General features: G+C 37.7%; 3 protein-coding genes across 14 annotated transcripts in view; 1 reads left to right on the top strand and 2 right to left on the bottom strand.

Moving 5' to 3' along the window:
• nek1 (NIMA-related kinase 1) overlaps positions 1-2,722 on the bottom strand; it is a 39,476-nt gene extending 36,754 nt beyond the window's left edge. Inside the window, exons 1-4 of one of the 4 annotated variants that reach the window (XM_073855981.1) lie at positions 2,533-2,722; positions 1,228-1,367; positions 1,040-1,136; positions 389-486 (exon numbers count right to left, since the gene is read on the bottom strand). In XM_073855981.1, the coding sequence (XP_073712082.1) occupies positions 389-486; positions 1,040-1,136; positions 1,228-1,344 (312 nt within the window). In that variant the 5' untranslated portion in view covers positions 1,345-1,367; positions 2,533-2,722. The remainder of the gene's footprint in view (positions 1-388; positions 487-1,039; positions 1,137-1,227; positions 1,368-2,532) is intronic. The other 3 variants (XM_073855983.1, XM_073855980.1, XM_073855982.1) reach the window with 3 other exon arrangements.
• Positions 2,723-3,325: 603 nt separating this feature from the next.
• On the top strand, positions 3,326-5,494 carry cbr4 (carbonyl reductase 4). 2 transcript variants are annotated; one of them, XM_055186106.2, is made up of 6 exons: positions 3,326-3,482; positions 3,826-3,978; positions 4,135-4,255; positions 4,354-4,487; positions 4,811-4,945; positions 5,046-5,494. In XM_055186106.2, the coding sequence occupies exons 2-6, from the start codon at positions 3,834-3,836 to the stop codon at positions 5,222-5,224; spliced, it is 714 nt and encodes a 237-aa protein (XP_055042081.1). In that variant the 5' UTR covers positions 3,326-3,482; positions 3,826-3,833; the 3' UTR covers positions 5,225-5,494. The 2 variants fall into 2 exon arrangements, with proteins under 2 accessions (XP_055042081.1, XP_073712092.1); XM_073855991.1 differs by having other exon boundaries at positions 3,336-3,466.
• Positions 5,495-6,018: 524 nt separating this feature from the next.
• Positions 6,019-13,761, bottom strand: part of palld (palladin, cytoskeletal associated protein) — a 105,634-nt gene continuing 97,891 nt past the window's right edge. For all 8 annotated transcript variants that reach the window (XM_073855984.1, XM_055186088.2, XM_073855986.1 and 5 more), the window contains 3 exons: positions 12,586-12,751; positions 10,631-10,764; positions 6,019-7,733 (listed from right to left, as the gene is read on the bottom strand). In XM_073855984.1, coding sequence (XP_073712085.1) covers positions 7,573-7,733; positions 10,631-10,764; positions 12,586-12,751 — 461 coding nt within the window. In that variant the 3' untranslated portion in view covers positions 6,019-7,572. The remainder of the gene's footprint in view (positions 7,734-10,630; positions 10,765-12,585; positions 12,752-13,761) is intronic.

Below are 13,761 nucleotides of genomic sequence, written 5' to 3'. Positions count from 1 at the left end.
CAAATGTCAACTTTGGCTTTCAGAGATCATACACCCCGCCTTTAATTGAAAAGATAAATCATTAATGGCGGGGAAAAAGTTAATTTTTAGCACCCTCAGATTCCAGATTTACAAATAGTTGTATCTCGGCCAAATATTGTCTTCTATCCTAACAAACCATACATCAATGAAAAGCTTATTTATTCAGCTTTCAGATTATGTATAAATATTAATTTCAGAAAATTGACCCTTATGACTGGTCTGGTTTTGTGGTCCAAGGTCAACATATAGAAATTTGTGCTGTTCAGTGTTTCCTTTTGTTGAAATGTTGGGCTTAAAAGTGCATTTTAAAATAGGTCATTTTTCCTCATTAAATATAAATGTTTCGTGATAGTACTAATTTTCTTACCTGTTCCTCAGAGAATAGAGTCCCTTTTTGGTTATTGATCTTCTTAAACAGGTCCCCTCCCTCACAGTAATCCATTACTATATACAAACAACCACTCTCTACAAAAACAAACCAACATCTCATTAATGACAAATGAACAGCAAAGGCTCCTTGACATTTAATCCAACATGGTGTCATCAATTCAAATCAATAAATAGTATTTGAATTTTTAGCGTTTACATTAAAATCAGAGCATATTGGAGCAGACACTGCACTCTTTCTACAGTTTATTTTATTAGCAGTCATAAACCCAAGCTCGATGTACACTAACTACCCTGCCATTTGGATGCAAAAGACTTCACAGAAACTATCATTAGCTGTATGACATCCTCTCTAAAATTGAATTCAAGATCTTAAGGCCCTGCCAGATCATGCGGATCTCCCATGGGTATAAATCAGAGACCGTACTTTACAGACATTAAATGATTAGGTCGAGTTTGTGCCGGAACAAATGTTTATATTAATCAACATTTGGCAACTAAACATCACTCAACCTTAGACATGCATTAGTCATGGTATACATAATGGCAGAGCAGGGCAGTGAAGTGTAATATTTCAATATTACTTAATGCAGTTTGCTGAAAACAGATGTCTTAAATTACATCAAGATACCTTCAAAGGATTCCTTGTACTGGACAATGTTAGGATGGCTCATGTTAGCCAGAACTGCCACCTCTTTACGCGATTCCTGTCTTTCTTTGTTAGACATCTGAAAAAGAACATATATAATATAAATATAAATGCATATATAAATGTAAAATACACAGTCCTGATATGCTTTAAAAAAGGACACTGGTTACCCTGGAGATGCCAATCTCCTTGATAACGTATTGTCGCCCATCTGCCCTTGACTTGACCAGGATGGCTTTCCCAAAAGATCCCTCGCCAATCTTCTTCAACCTTTCATATTTTTCCATGTCTGTGGAGAACACTTCTCATGCTGAGGACAAAACACAAAATTATAGCATTATCAAAAAAAAAACCAATGTACTTTACTTATAATGAAATGATGAGACTACAGTTTTAACAAGAGCCCTAATATAAAATTAAGTTCATCATCTTTGATACATTATACTCTGTAAGATTCATTCCAGTTCATCTTCTGATTGGAAAACTTATATTTATACAAAACATCTTATTGCCATTCAACCCAATTCATTTATCAGTATGTGTGTTCCCTGGGAATCAAACCCATGACCTGCAGCTAACGTAATGCTCAACCAAATAAGCTAAAGGAACAAATCCAATGTTTCAATAGGTATTTAAAAAGGCACATTCAGTTTCATGCAAGTCTCCAAAAGCTTGTCAATCATTCACAGTGCCAGCAGGCATCATGCAACCATGCAGAGCAGCTTCTGATGAGCGAAAGGTTAATTTTACTTTCATACAAATCCTGATGTATGCTGGGGATCGCTGCAACTACCACTGCAAAAGCAGACGTGCATTTCCAAATCATCCCAAGAAATGAAAATATTATCAAATTCTATGCAGCTTTGAATGATAAAGTAAGTACAGTAAGACAAACAAAAGTCTAGAAAGTGCACGAGGGGGTAACGAATTAAAGGACATGACAGAAACAGCTTCTCACAACCTTTAAAAAGAGATGCAGAAAGAATAGAGACAGAGACAGATCTGACCTTATACATAGAAAACAATTAGATAAGCAGGCAGCTGCATAGGCTACGCTGATTTTAATTAATAGTAAAGCAAGGCAGACAAATCATGTTTGACATTTTCATGTTGTCAATTTAAATTACAGAGTAACGTCAGGACATAAAGTACTTAATGTGTCTTAAGACAGTAATCCATAAAACATACAGCCTTGGTCGCTACGTTAAGATTCATTCCGACTTGTTATGATCCTCACAAAGACACAAAGTTTTAAAAGCATAAAGCGGATTATATAGCGGGCCTTAACCGAGCAGCTAGTCGCTAGCCAAACTAATGTAAATACTGTACTAAACGCGTGCTAAATAAAACCGCGAAAGGAAATTTGCCAGTCTCGTTGACACACATTAAAATGTAATCAACAACCTTTTTAATGCAAATGTTTGTAATATAAACCATGAAACAAACACAGTTTGGCTTGCAAAATAATTTCTTACCTTTTATAATCAGAATAAAACGCGAGCATTTGCAGCATCAGTCCAGCTCACATGAATCTTTTTCCCTGTGGGCCGTCTCAAACGGGTAGGTGGGACAAGCAGGCTTAAACTAAGCGATTTGATTGGTTCTCTTACGGTCTCACTCTCCGGTAATAGGTTGAAAGAAATTTCAGTCAAATCTGAACCCATTAAGTTTGTCTGTCAATGTTTGGTACAAATTTCCCCTTAGCAACCGTCACCGGTTGGTACACGGTCATGGATCCAATATCCGCTTTCATGGCCCTTAACTGAAGAGCTTTTGAAACCGGTCAAAAGGATTCAAGTGTACACTGTATTTTTGTAATCCTCAGAGCATTTTCCTTCCACAAGAGATTAGAAAACTATTTTAATGTATTGATATTTATTTTATCTTCATCATTTGTGTTGTGCAAACCATTTACTGCAAAAATGTATGATTAATAAATTAATAAAAAATAATTATTACTATTATTAATTAATGATTACTATTAATGAGCACCATTAATGATTAATTGGGATATTAATAACCTGGTTTAATATTTTAATTATTTTGATGTAATGTTTCCATGTGACGGGTAAATTACTAGCTATAGTGTACATGACTCATAAACCTTTCAGCAGATCCTTCAGAAATATTGTAAATTTTATTTAATTATGTTGATCTGTATATTTATTAGTACAGGGCATTTTTCTGACATTTATAACATATTTAGCATATTTCCTTATAAACATATTTTAAAATCTTCTGTTAGAGCTTTGACAGAGGCTCTTTTCATTCATGTGGCAGTGCGTTTGGCTCCATCTATTGACTCGAGCGTGCAGTGCAGTCAATATGGCGGCACCCATTACTTGTCAACCTCACATTTGACGACAAACGCAGTAAAGATAATTGAGAAAGAACTCAAGCAGCCTAATGGTATAATCGATTTTACGTGAGTTTGACATTTTGTTGTCTAAATATCAATTGTAATCACAAAAATATTTTGTTTGATCGTTTCCATAATCAAACTTTACGACCCTTCACGAATACCAGGTTATTACCAATAATAATATGCCAATAGCATTTCTTAAAACCAATTTCTGTACCCAATAAAATGGAAACATCAAATAACTGTCAATCATAGATCATTGGTAAAAAGTTGTCACCCTTTAATTATTCAGCACTGGAGCTTGGCTTTGAATTTCATGTTGACCTATGGTTTTAATAAATGTTTTGAGTCCTAGACCTGCATAGATGTAATGTCTTAATCCATGCCAATGGTGTTTTCTCTTTAGGGTTTGTAATGTCCAGACTGTGCGTAGTATTCGGTGGTTCCCGGGGGATCGGACGAGCGGTTTGTCAGCTGTTAGCACAGAGGGGTCATAGGGTTGTGGTGGTATCCCGAAATCAGCAAGCAGCACATGCTGCTGCTGAATCTCTACCTGGAGGTGATTCACGTTGATTTACCTGCTGTGATTAAGTTCATTCATCAATTTATTTGGTATTTCATATGGGTCACTACAATCAGTTTAATTTTCAAAGATTGCTGTCAAGTAAACAAAAGTACCCCCTAACTGAATAAACACCCATTTTTTTAATTGCAGATAGACATTTAGGACTGAGCTGTGATGTATCAAAAGAAGAGGAAGTCCAGAAAACATTTGAGACTTTAAGTAAGACCTGCGGCACAGTGGGATACCTGGTTAACGCAGCTGGCATCAACAGGTAAGAGATGTCACCAATCTAAGCTATACAAGCTGTGAGTCTATTATAGTTTAAAAATAGTGTATTATTTTAATGCAAAAATGTTTTTTATGTCCCAGAGATGCATTGCTATTGAGGAGTAAATCTGAAGATATGGTGTCTGTTCTGCACACTAACCTGCTGGGCTCAATGTTCACATGCAGAGCCGCTCTACGAAGCATGCTTGGCCATGGAGGAGCTATTGTCAACATAGGTGACCCATATCTTCTGTATACGTTTGAGGACTGTAGTTGTACTCCATTTGAACTAACTTGATCACCACTAGATGGTGCAAGACCTCCAGATATCACCAGTGTAGCATTTAAATTTGTCAAATAATGATAACATGTAATACACAGATTACATCTTTCTTTATGATTTTGAAAAATTATAAATTACAATGTATTTATCAGATAAAACACATATTTGAATCAACTACAGATTTACACTCCTAATGAAGAGTTAGTCACTGATTTTTATTCAATAAGATGTTTATGTGAATATATAATATGAACGTTACTCATGTTTTTTTTTCAGGCTCTGTGGTGGGTTTGAAGGGTAACGCTGGTCAGTGTGTGTACAGCGCCAGTAAAGCAGGACTGGAGGGATTCACACGCTCTCTAGCCAAAGAAGTCGCTGCACGAAATATACGAGTCAACTTGGTGGCTCCAGGTTGTTGTCCTCACATCTGCTTTTGTTTGCTAACCATCATGCTAAAGCCCATATTCAATTCACATCAAAATCAATCAGATTCTTTTTTGACATTTTTTAGGATTCATTCAGACAGATATGACAGCAGGGCTACTAAAAGAAGAAGTGGTGAAGAGAATTCCGATGGGACGCTTTGGGGAACCAGCAGACGTGGCTCAATCTGTCCTTTTCCTCCTGGAGTCCCCGTATATCACAGGACAGATTCTGATAGCGGATGGAGGCCTACAGTTGGCCATGTAATAATCCGTTATAACAGCTAAGGGTTTATGTAGATGGGCCCAAAAACACCTTTTGGGGGCTCTTTGCCATTGAAGAGCAGCTCTGAGGTGTGAGATATCAGTCTTTGGCTCTTTAAAGAATAATGTGACACCCATAAGTTAGCACCTGTCAGAAATATGAAGGCCACAACCATTTCATCTTTGCTTCATTGGTGTTTTTTAGTATTAAATTGTAACAGAGCATGCATAAGAGGCGATTGTATATAAGGAAAATAAAGTTATATAGATGTTTTATTGCTCAAGTGTATTTTGTTTATGCATTAGAATACTTGTATTTATAGAGTCAAGTTTAATGTTAAGCACCTCCTGATCCCCATCACTCTCTGGAGTTTTATTTCAAACACAGAATTGTGTAATAGTTGTACGGGCCCAGCTGGATCAGATTAGGGGGGGTTGTTCAGGTTATTTTTAACTCGCTGGAGATTTTGGGTTACCACTGCACGTTCCACACTTGGAATGACAGAGGTCACAGGTCAATGCATGGAGGATATGATGGATACTTTGTGATGTCAGAGTTACTTCCAAATCTGCAATGCCGCTGTATCTCATCTTGCCAAACTCCTAAAACCAACCTAGACTAATGAAATGTCAACATTCTGCTAACATAAATCGTAGAAACATAACTAGGGCAGACTAATTGAAAGACCAAAGGATAAAATCTGGCATTTTTGGCATCATAAAAATACAAACCACTAAAAAGCTTGTTTAACTTTATTGGGAAATTTTTTTGCCAAGAACAATTCGACTCGACCCAGATTTAATACTTTCAGAGACTTTTATTTATGTTACTATTCATAAACCAAATACAGAATAAAGAAAACGGTCTGTATACAGGCACAGGTTGGCTTGAAAAACAGAAATATTGCAGAATAAGAGCCCCCTAATATCTGCTTTGTCTATTTCAAGAACAAAACAGCCGTGTAAGAAATAAAACATGTAATCAAAGTCTTATTTGTATATATTTTATGATATTTATATATGTTGCAAGTGTCTGTGAGATGATGGAAGTCATTTTAACATTTGATTCTTGATTGCACAACAGTATGTGTTTGAATAAGACAGAATATAAATTTTTCCTAAATTTTCCATTGCTATTAAGAATCACGTAGTGTGTTCTCCTCTGTAATTCCAAACCTGAAAACGAAAGCCTCTCGCAAATACCATCTGTTCATTTCATGCACCGTCACCATTAAAATACATGTATAAACTTCTCGTCTTAATTCGCAACCATTCCCTCCACTGTACAGCTCTGCATCCTTCCATCGTACTTATTTCCCATCGCTCCCATTTCCATGGAAACACAACAAACATCTGCATTTGTCCCAACCTGTCATTCTGCTACAACTCTGCAATTTTGCAACTTACGTTAATGACATATCAGCTTCCTCTTAATCGCTCCTAAAAATCTAACAAAAGAAGGGGTGGGAAAATATCATTAAGGCCCGGCCTTGTGCAACATCTCTGGACTTGTGCTGAGATCCAGACACAGCAGATATCTACGGCAGTGTGCATCCGTCAACACGGCGGATGACAAATAAAGCTGATTACTATAATTAAGGATTTCTTTCGTCGTTTCAAAGACGACAATCGGGTCCATGCAGCTTAAGGTGTGCTCTTATATTCAGTTTAACCCCTAAAAACCCCCACCCCTCGCTTTTAGAGAACCCCCAAAAAGTCCAACTTCCTGTGCTGGAAAGAAACCACTTCCTCCAGCTTTTCATAAATAGATCTAATCTAAAGCATATTAACTAAATACATTAAAAAAGTGTTACATGTTGGCACTGTAGTAACATGCAGTATTCATTTGAATAGATGTATTTTAATGTCAATAAAAATTATTAGGCACTTGTGAAAATAAAGAGATGATTAAACAAGGTGATCTTCAGTTTACTACCTCCTTCCTTAAAGCATGTGCTTGTGTATGTGCTTGTTTTTGTGTCTAAAAGCAGGTACAGTATGTTAAGTGCGCCATAAACCAATAAGTCACAACCTCACTTAAGCACCCACTTCCCCTCAAAACACAATTCGAGTATATGTACCGAGTAAATGGACTATTTCTTCTCTTTTCCTCAGGACCGATGTTAAATATCACAAAGCAAAATCGCTGAGTAGATGCTGATCGGCTCTCTTCCCATCACTCAGACTGAATAAATGAATGACTATTAAAGTCATCCAAATCGCTTTTCTCCTCCAATCCAACCCCCGTTAAGAAAACAGCAAGAGGTTCATGTTGGGAAATGGGTGGGGATTATCGAGTAAACTGGACGTTGGTGATGAAATCAGGGTTCGAAGGTCAGATCCTTTTAGTATTTACAGGTCATCACTCTCCACTAGGGTGCCAGGAAGAAGAGGACTGGAATCGGGGAAGAAGGCCGCTTTCACGTCCAGACCCCGTTCTGTGAGAGCGGCGTAGCGGCTTGTTGATGGACGTACCTTCTTGGGTTTTGGGGTGTGAGTCTGCTGCCACTGGGCTGAGAAAAGAAAACATGCTTTTTAAGTAAAAAAAAACACATGCTGTAATATTTATGTCTAGATAAATGTAGGCCTTAGTTGACTTTGCATGAAAGATTTTATGAACAGTGTCCAAAAGTGATGTTCAGGTGTATTTGTCCAATATTTATGTAAGGAATAATTGACGACGGTCCATTAAATTTTTCGAAAATAAGGTGGGTGTGTAGGTAGGTAACCAATTAAGGTGTGCGTTTATTAAAAATAATGCATAACAGTGGAACATTTCTTAACTAATCAGAATAAAGCATTCAACAGCACTGTGGTATAAATATAGATAAATCAATATAGACCGTTTCATCTGACCCACGTGATACACGTCTGGATCCGAACTTTACTTCCGGTTTCGTTTTTTTTAATGGTCTGACTAGTTGCTAAACTGATCTCTTGAACAAATGCCTCATCGAAAATAACAAATGTTTAGTTTCCTAGGTAATCTATGTGTTGTTTTTTTGCTTGTTATATAAATAAACTACAATTAAAGTACTTTGTTGTTATTTATTCTTAGCGGAGTTTACCGAAAGTTACGTGTGGACCGCGACAGACGCTTGTTTATGTTGTTACTGCTGAAACCATCTATATGATGGATGAAACACTAAACGTATAAGGTATTGGACAAAATAATTTGGCAAAAAGGCAAAACAAAGTGTATTCTTTTTTTAAGTAATATTTTTTGGCCATTTTTCCTGTATTTAACACTGAATGAGGAGAGGACAGGAAAGTACAGGGAGGAGAGAGGGGTATGGGATTGGCAAATGACCACCAGTGTTGGGGTAACATATTACAAGTAACAAGCATTACGTAATAATATTACTTTACTTTTAAGTAACCCATTACTTTATAAAATGTTCACATTAATATTTGAGTTACTTTTTTAAAAAAGCAATGCAAATTACTTTTCAGTTGAATTAATTTAACTTAAAAATAAAATAATTCACTGAATTAAAATGTACGGAGCCCCTAAGGGAACATGGAGAAAAAATGTAATAAAGTTTAGTTTCGCGCGCACACGTGAAACTATCGCGCACACATGAAACTATTGCGCGCGCACGTGAAACTATCGTGAAACTATTGTGTGTGTGAAACTATCGCGTGCATGAAACTATCGCGTGCATGAAACTACCGTGAAACTATCGCGTGCGCACGTGAAACTATCACGCGCACGTGAAACTATCATGCACATGAAAGCGAAAGTTTCATGTGCGCACCCAAAAGTTTCACGTGCACACACAAAACTAAACTTTAAAAAAAAATTCTGCACATGAAGGTTTCGCTTGAGCACATGAAAGTTTCACGTGAGCATGCGAAAGTTTCACGTGAGTACATGAAACTAAACTTTTTACTCCAATGTCACCTTAGGGGCTTGGTAATACTGAACATATTAACGTAGAATTACGCAATATGTGCACCGGAGCGTGAAAAATGTTTGAGTCAGAAACGGAGATGGCAGGCCAGAGCTTGACATTTTTGCGATCATAAAAACACCCGCAAGGCCTGAAAGAGATCAAGCCTCAGCCAAGTAAGAAAAAGTAACACAAAAGTAACTTAAAAGTAACGTAAGCATTACTTTCCTTGAAAAGTAACTAAGTAACACAATTAGTTACTTTTTTGGGGAGTAACTTAATATTGTAATGCATTACTTTTAAAAGTATCTTTGCCCAACACTGATGACCACAAGCCTGGAATCAAACTCTGGTCGCTGAAAGTGCAAAACATGTCGGATTGCTGCCCCATCAGCTCCAACGTACTCTGGGTTTTATTCAAATATATAAATAAAAAATGCATAGAAAAACAAAATGTGCAAAGTTTATAACTAGGGCTGTCAAAAGATTAATCGCGATTAATCACATCCAAAATAAAAGTTTGTGTTTACATAACATATGTGTGGGTACTGTGTATAATTATTATTTATATATAAAAACGCTCCCAATCATGTAGATATTTAAGAAAAATCTGTTATATTTATATATAAAATATTTATATTTATATATAATATAAATTATATAAATGTATATACAGTATTTAAATGCAAATGTTTCTTAAATATATACATGAATGTGTGTGTTTTTATATATACATAATATTTACACACAGCACAGACACATATGTTATGTAAACACAAACTTTTATTTTGGATGCGATTAATCGTGATTAATCTTTTGACAGCCTTATTTATAACACATATACTAACTACGGTTTTATCCGTTTTATCTTTTTATGGTAATAGTTTGTAGTCATTGTCCTGGGATATGTCTTTATAAACTTGTGTCTTTGCACTTATTTGCCAAGCTTCCTTTTTGAATGCATCTTTAATACAATATTTGAATAAAAAACGAAAATTTAAATTGTTTAATATTGGACATCACTTTTGTGTACGTTTCACTTACTGCTTTACCTTACATGATGCAACTCTATCATGCACATTTGTACTGTATCATCTATTTTGTATCAAGGCAACAATTTACATTATTATTAATGTAGAAGTATCAATCGACTAGTTGCCAAAAAAGTTGGTTTGACAACCCCAATTTTATTCTACTTGCCTGTAGTCATGGTATGACTGATTAAAACATTCAATATAAAACTGCACCCATTCTGTGATTAAAAACACTTTCATATGTTTCCAGTGTCGGTTAACCTTAGGTAATACATCCGTATTATTAAACATGTTGTTGATGGCAAACACACTGCTATGGAAACACTACTGGGAGGAGGAAGGGAGTACGCTTTTATTGGACGAATAAAATACACATTTGCTCAATGCCTGAAGCAACTCATGCAAGCGTCTGACACCTTGATCAGATAACTTCCCGTTATCCCAGATATATAATTGTTAGAAGCAAGGTTTAGCTTTACTAACCATGTACGTCGAGACGTGCTGTGCTGGAGATGATGCCAGCTTCATTCTTAGCTGAAACTGTATACCAGCCTGCATCTTCCTTCAGCGCCGGCTGGATGATCATACAGAGGTAACCGAAGTTATCCTGGTGCATGCTGGGAAACAGAACGCAACACTTATTACAATGAGACACGTAGCAACATTATGCTGTTTTACAAGATCAGGTTCATGACAAACAACCCGAGATTGTATATTCATTCTCCATAAACACACTTTAATTTGAATCCACATGAATAAAGCATGTTCACAAACGGCGTTATTGCAAATTTTACATCTCTCTGAGGTGGCATAGATGGTAGCGCCTGTGGTAGGGTTACTGCATACGTTTCTTTTATTAGGCCAGTCATCACTCTTTGTTTATACACACAGTAGCGGCTCAAAATCAGCTTTGCTTTAGCGGCCATATATAGGCGCGTAATGCACACAAGCTGAGGGAATGGAAAAGTGTGTTCAACAAAAGACCAAGATCAAAAAACATTTAACTTTTAACTTGCTTCTTAATATGAAAATTAAACTGATCTATGGATGAATTTCACCCATTTACAAAAAACAGTTAAAGGCTCATCTTTTCCAGTAGTAGTTGACAGGACTTCTTAATTCGTTTTCCTCTTCCAAGAGGTATTTGTTGAAACTGTGTTTTGCACTTCTCATAGGCCTATTATTGCATTCCTAAGATGAACCAGTTTTCCCCTGTTTGTGCACCCTCTCACACGGCACACACATACACAAATGAATCCCTCCACTTTTTATGGCTTTCCTTGAGCAACTTGAGGGATTTGTTTATATATTTCTGCTTTAAATGTCTAATCGTCTCTCCTTGTCCATGTTTGATGATTCATAATCATAATGTGCAGAACTTTCATTGAATGAGATATCCGAGTAGGCGGAGCTATCAGCCATTTCTAATATAGAATCTGCTAAGGGTGGCACGGTTCACAGAGTCCACGGTTCGGTTCGTATCAGGGTTTTAGAGTCATGTTTTCAGTTCTGTAAAGTTCTTGTTGTTGTTTTTTCTAATTGTTAATAGAATGTGTATTGCTATCTCTACAGGAACTTATGTGCCTTTTTAGCAAACAAAGATTGAACTGAAGAATTAACTTGCATTTATCAAACTGCCAACTTCAAGGTAGCTTTAAAGCAACATTATGTAGTTTCCATGTAAAAATGACTTACAGCTCCCCCATGTGGTTGAAAAGTGCAACAGTTCTTGGTATCAGACACTCTTCTACAGGCTGGCGGAGAGGCGGGGCTGTGTGCTCTACCCTCCACCGCCACTTTAAGAGTGTGCTTGTAGCAGCTAGGAGGCTGCTCAGGTTGCAGCAACGGTACAATTTGTCCAGTTAAAAGTTGTTCTATCACTGAAATAATTTTAGAGACATTATTTAAAGGTAAAAAAAACTGCAAAGTGTTGCTTTAAGCCTTGTACTGGACACGTCCACACGAGCGCGAGGTTGCATGCGGCAAAAACGACGTCAACATGGAGTGGGCGGTAGTGCGCGAGACCCTATTTCGCTTGGTGTTGGGCAGGCGAATCTAGCCACGCATGACGTCTCATCATGCCGACACCCAGTCTGTGCGTTGAGTATAAACGGCTCCCCAAACGGAGGCTCGCGCTGTGGAGCCAGGCGAAAGTATACAAGGCTTCAGGTTACATATGGGCACGCGGCTACAATGTGCATGTGTCTAACCGTGTGACGCACACAAGTGAACCAAACGGTTCTGATGTTTTTTCATGTTCCGTGCCACCCTTAGAATCTGCTGTCACAAGTCGCAGCTGCTTAGGACAAAAACTTTGACGACAACATTGAAAAAGATACCTTTTATCACGCGTAATATGTAGTTAGGACATAGTGTAAATCTGCAGTTTGATTGGTGGAATGTCTGTATGAGGGCTGTGATTGGCTGAGATCTCATACCTTATCCTATCCGTGTTGTGAGTGAGGGACTCATTCTCTCTCTTCCAGAATATCTGTGGGAATGGGACTCCAGACACACGACACTCCAGACGGACGGGATGACCCTCAGCCACACTCGTGTTTTGGAGTTTCTCAATGAAACTTGGGGTTTTATGCATCTCTTTGGCTAAAAAGATAGATAAAATATATATATATAACACATACATGTGGTATTCCTGTAACTCAACTGCTTAAAGGGACACTCCACCCCTTTTGAAAATATGCTAATTTTCCAGCTCCCCTAGAGTTAAACATTAGATTTTTACCGCTTTGGAATCCAATCAGCCGATCTCCGGGTCCGGTGCTACCACTTTTAGAATAGCTTGGCATAATCCATTGAATCTGATTAGACCATTAGCATTGCGCTAAAAAAATAACCAAAAAGTTTCAATATTTTTCCTATTTAAAACTTCTGTAGTTACACGAAGACTGACAGCGCATTCACACGGGGCGTAAGCGTTAACGGAAGGCTTGTCTGAAGCGTGGCCAACATCCAATCACAGTGGCCGCTACACATGCGCCGTTCTTCCATAAACGTAATTGGCTGGCTCTGTCTAGGTAATTTGCATAAGGCGATTTGATTGGCTGATGCACGCGTTGCCGCTTGAAAAGTTGAGAAATGTTCAACTTCTGCCGCGAGCAACGGCACTGATGCGGCGCCGACGGATCCACAATTCAGTTCGGCAACGCATGATGTCACCCATTAAAAGTGAATGGGAAGCGTTAACGCTGACGCCCCGTGTGAATGCGCCGTGACGGAAAATTAAAAGTTGCGATTTTCTAGGCCGATAACATGGCTGCAGCAGGCGTAGTGATATTATGCACTGCCCGAAAATAGTCCCCTGCAATTGAAAGTAACCAAGGGGACTATTTTCAGGCAGTGCGTAATATCACTACGCCTGCTGCAGCCATATCAGCCTAGAAAATCTCAACTGTTAATTTTCTGTCGGTCTTAGTGCACGATGTAACTACAGAAGAGTCAAGTTTTAAGGAAAAATATTGAAACTCTTTGGTTGTTTTTGAGCACGATGCTAATGGTCTAATCAGATTCAATGAATTATGTATACGCCAGACCCGGAGATCAGCCGAATGGACTCCAAAACGGCAAAAATCTAGGGGAGCTGGAAAACCAGCATA

Source organism: Misgurnus anguillicaudatus, chromosome 18, assembly GCF_027580225.2.
Source record: "Misgurnus anguillicaudatus chromosome 18, ASM2758022v2, whole genome shotgun sequence".
Lineage (NCBI taxonomy): Eukaryota > Metazoa > Chordata > Actinopteri > Cypriniformes > Cobitidae > Misgurnus > Misgurnus anguillicaudatus.
The sequence above is the reverse complement of the archived record's forward strand: the minus strand, read 5'-3'. Positions and strand labels throughout refer to the sequence as shown.

What these genes read in the sequence shown, in the direction of transcription:
- cbr4 (XM_055186106.2), top strand. Translation starts at nt 3,834, where the DNA reads ATGTCCAGACTGTGCGTAGTATTCGGTGGTTCCCGGGGGATCGGACGA. An exon ending in TGCTGAATCTCTACCTGGAG is followed by an intron (nt 3,979 to 4,134) that starts GTGATTCACGTT and finishes TTTTAATTGCAG; the next exon opens with ATAGACATTTAGGACTGAGC. An exon ending in AGGAGCTATTGTCAACATAG is followed by an intron (nt 4,488 to 4,810) that starts GTGACCCATATC and finishes TTTTTTTTTCAG; the next exon opens with GCTCTGTGGTGGGTTTGAAG.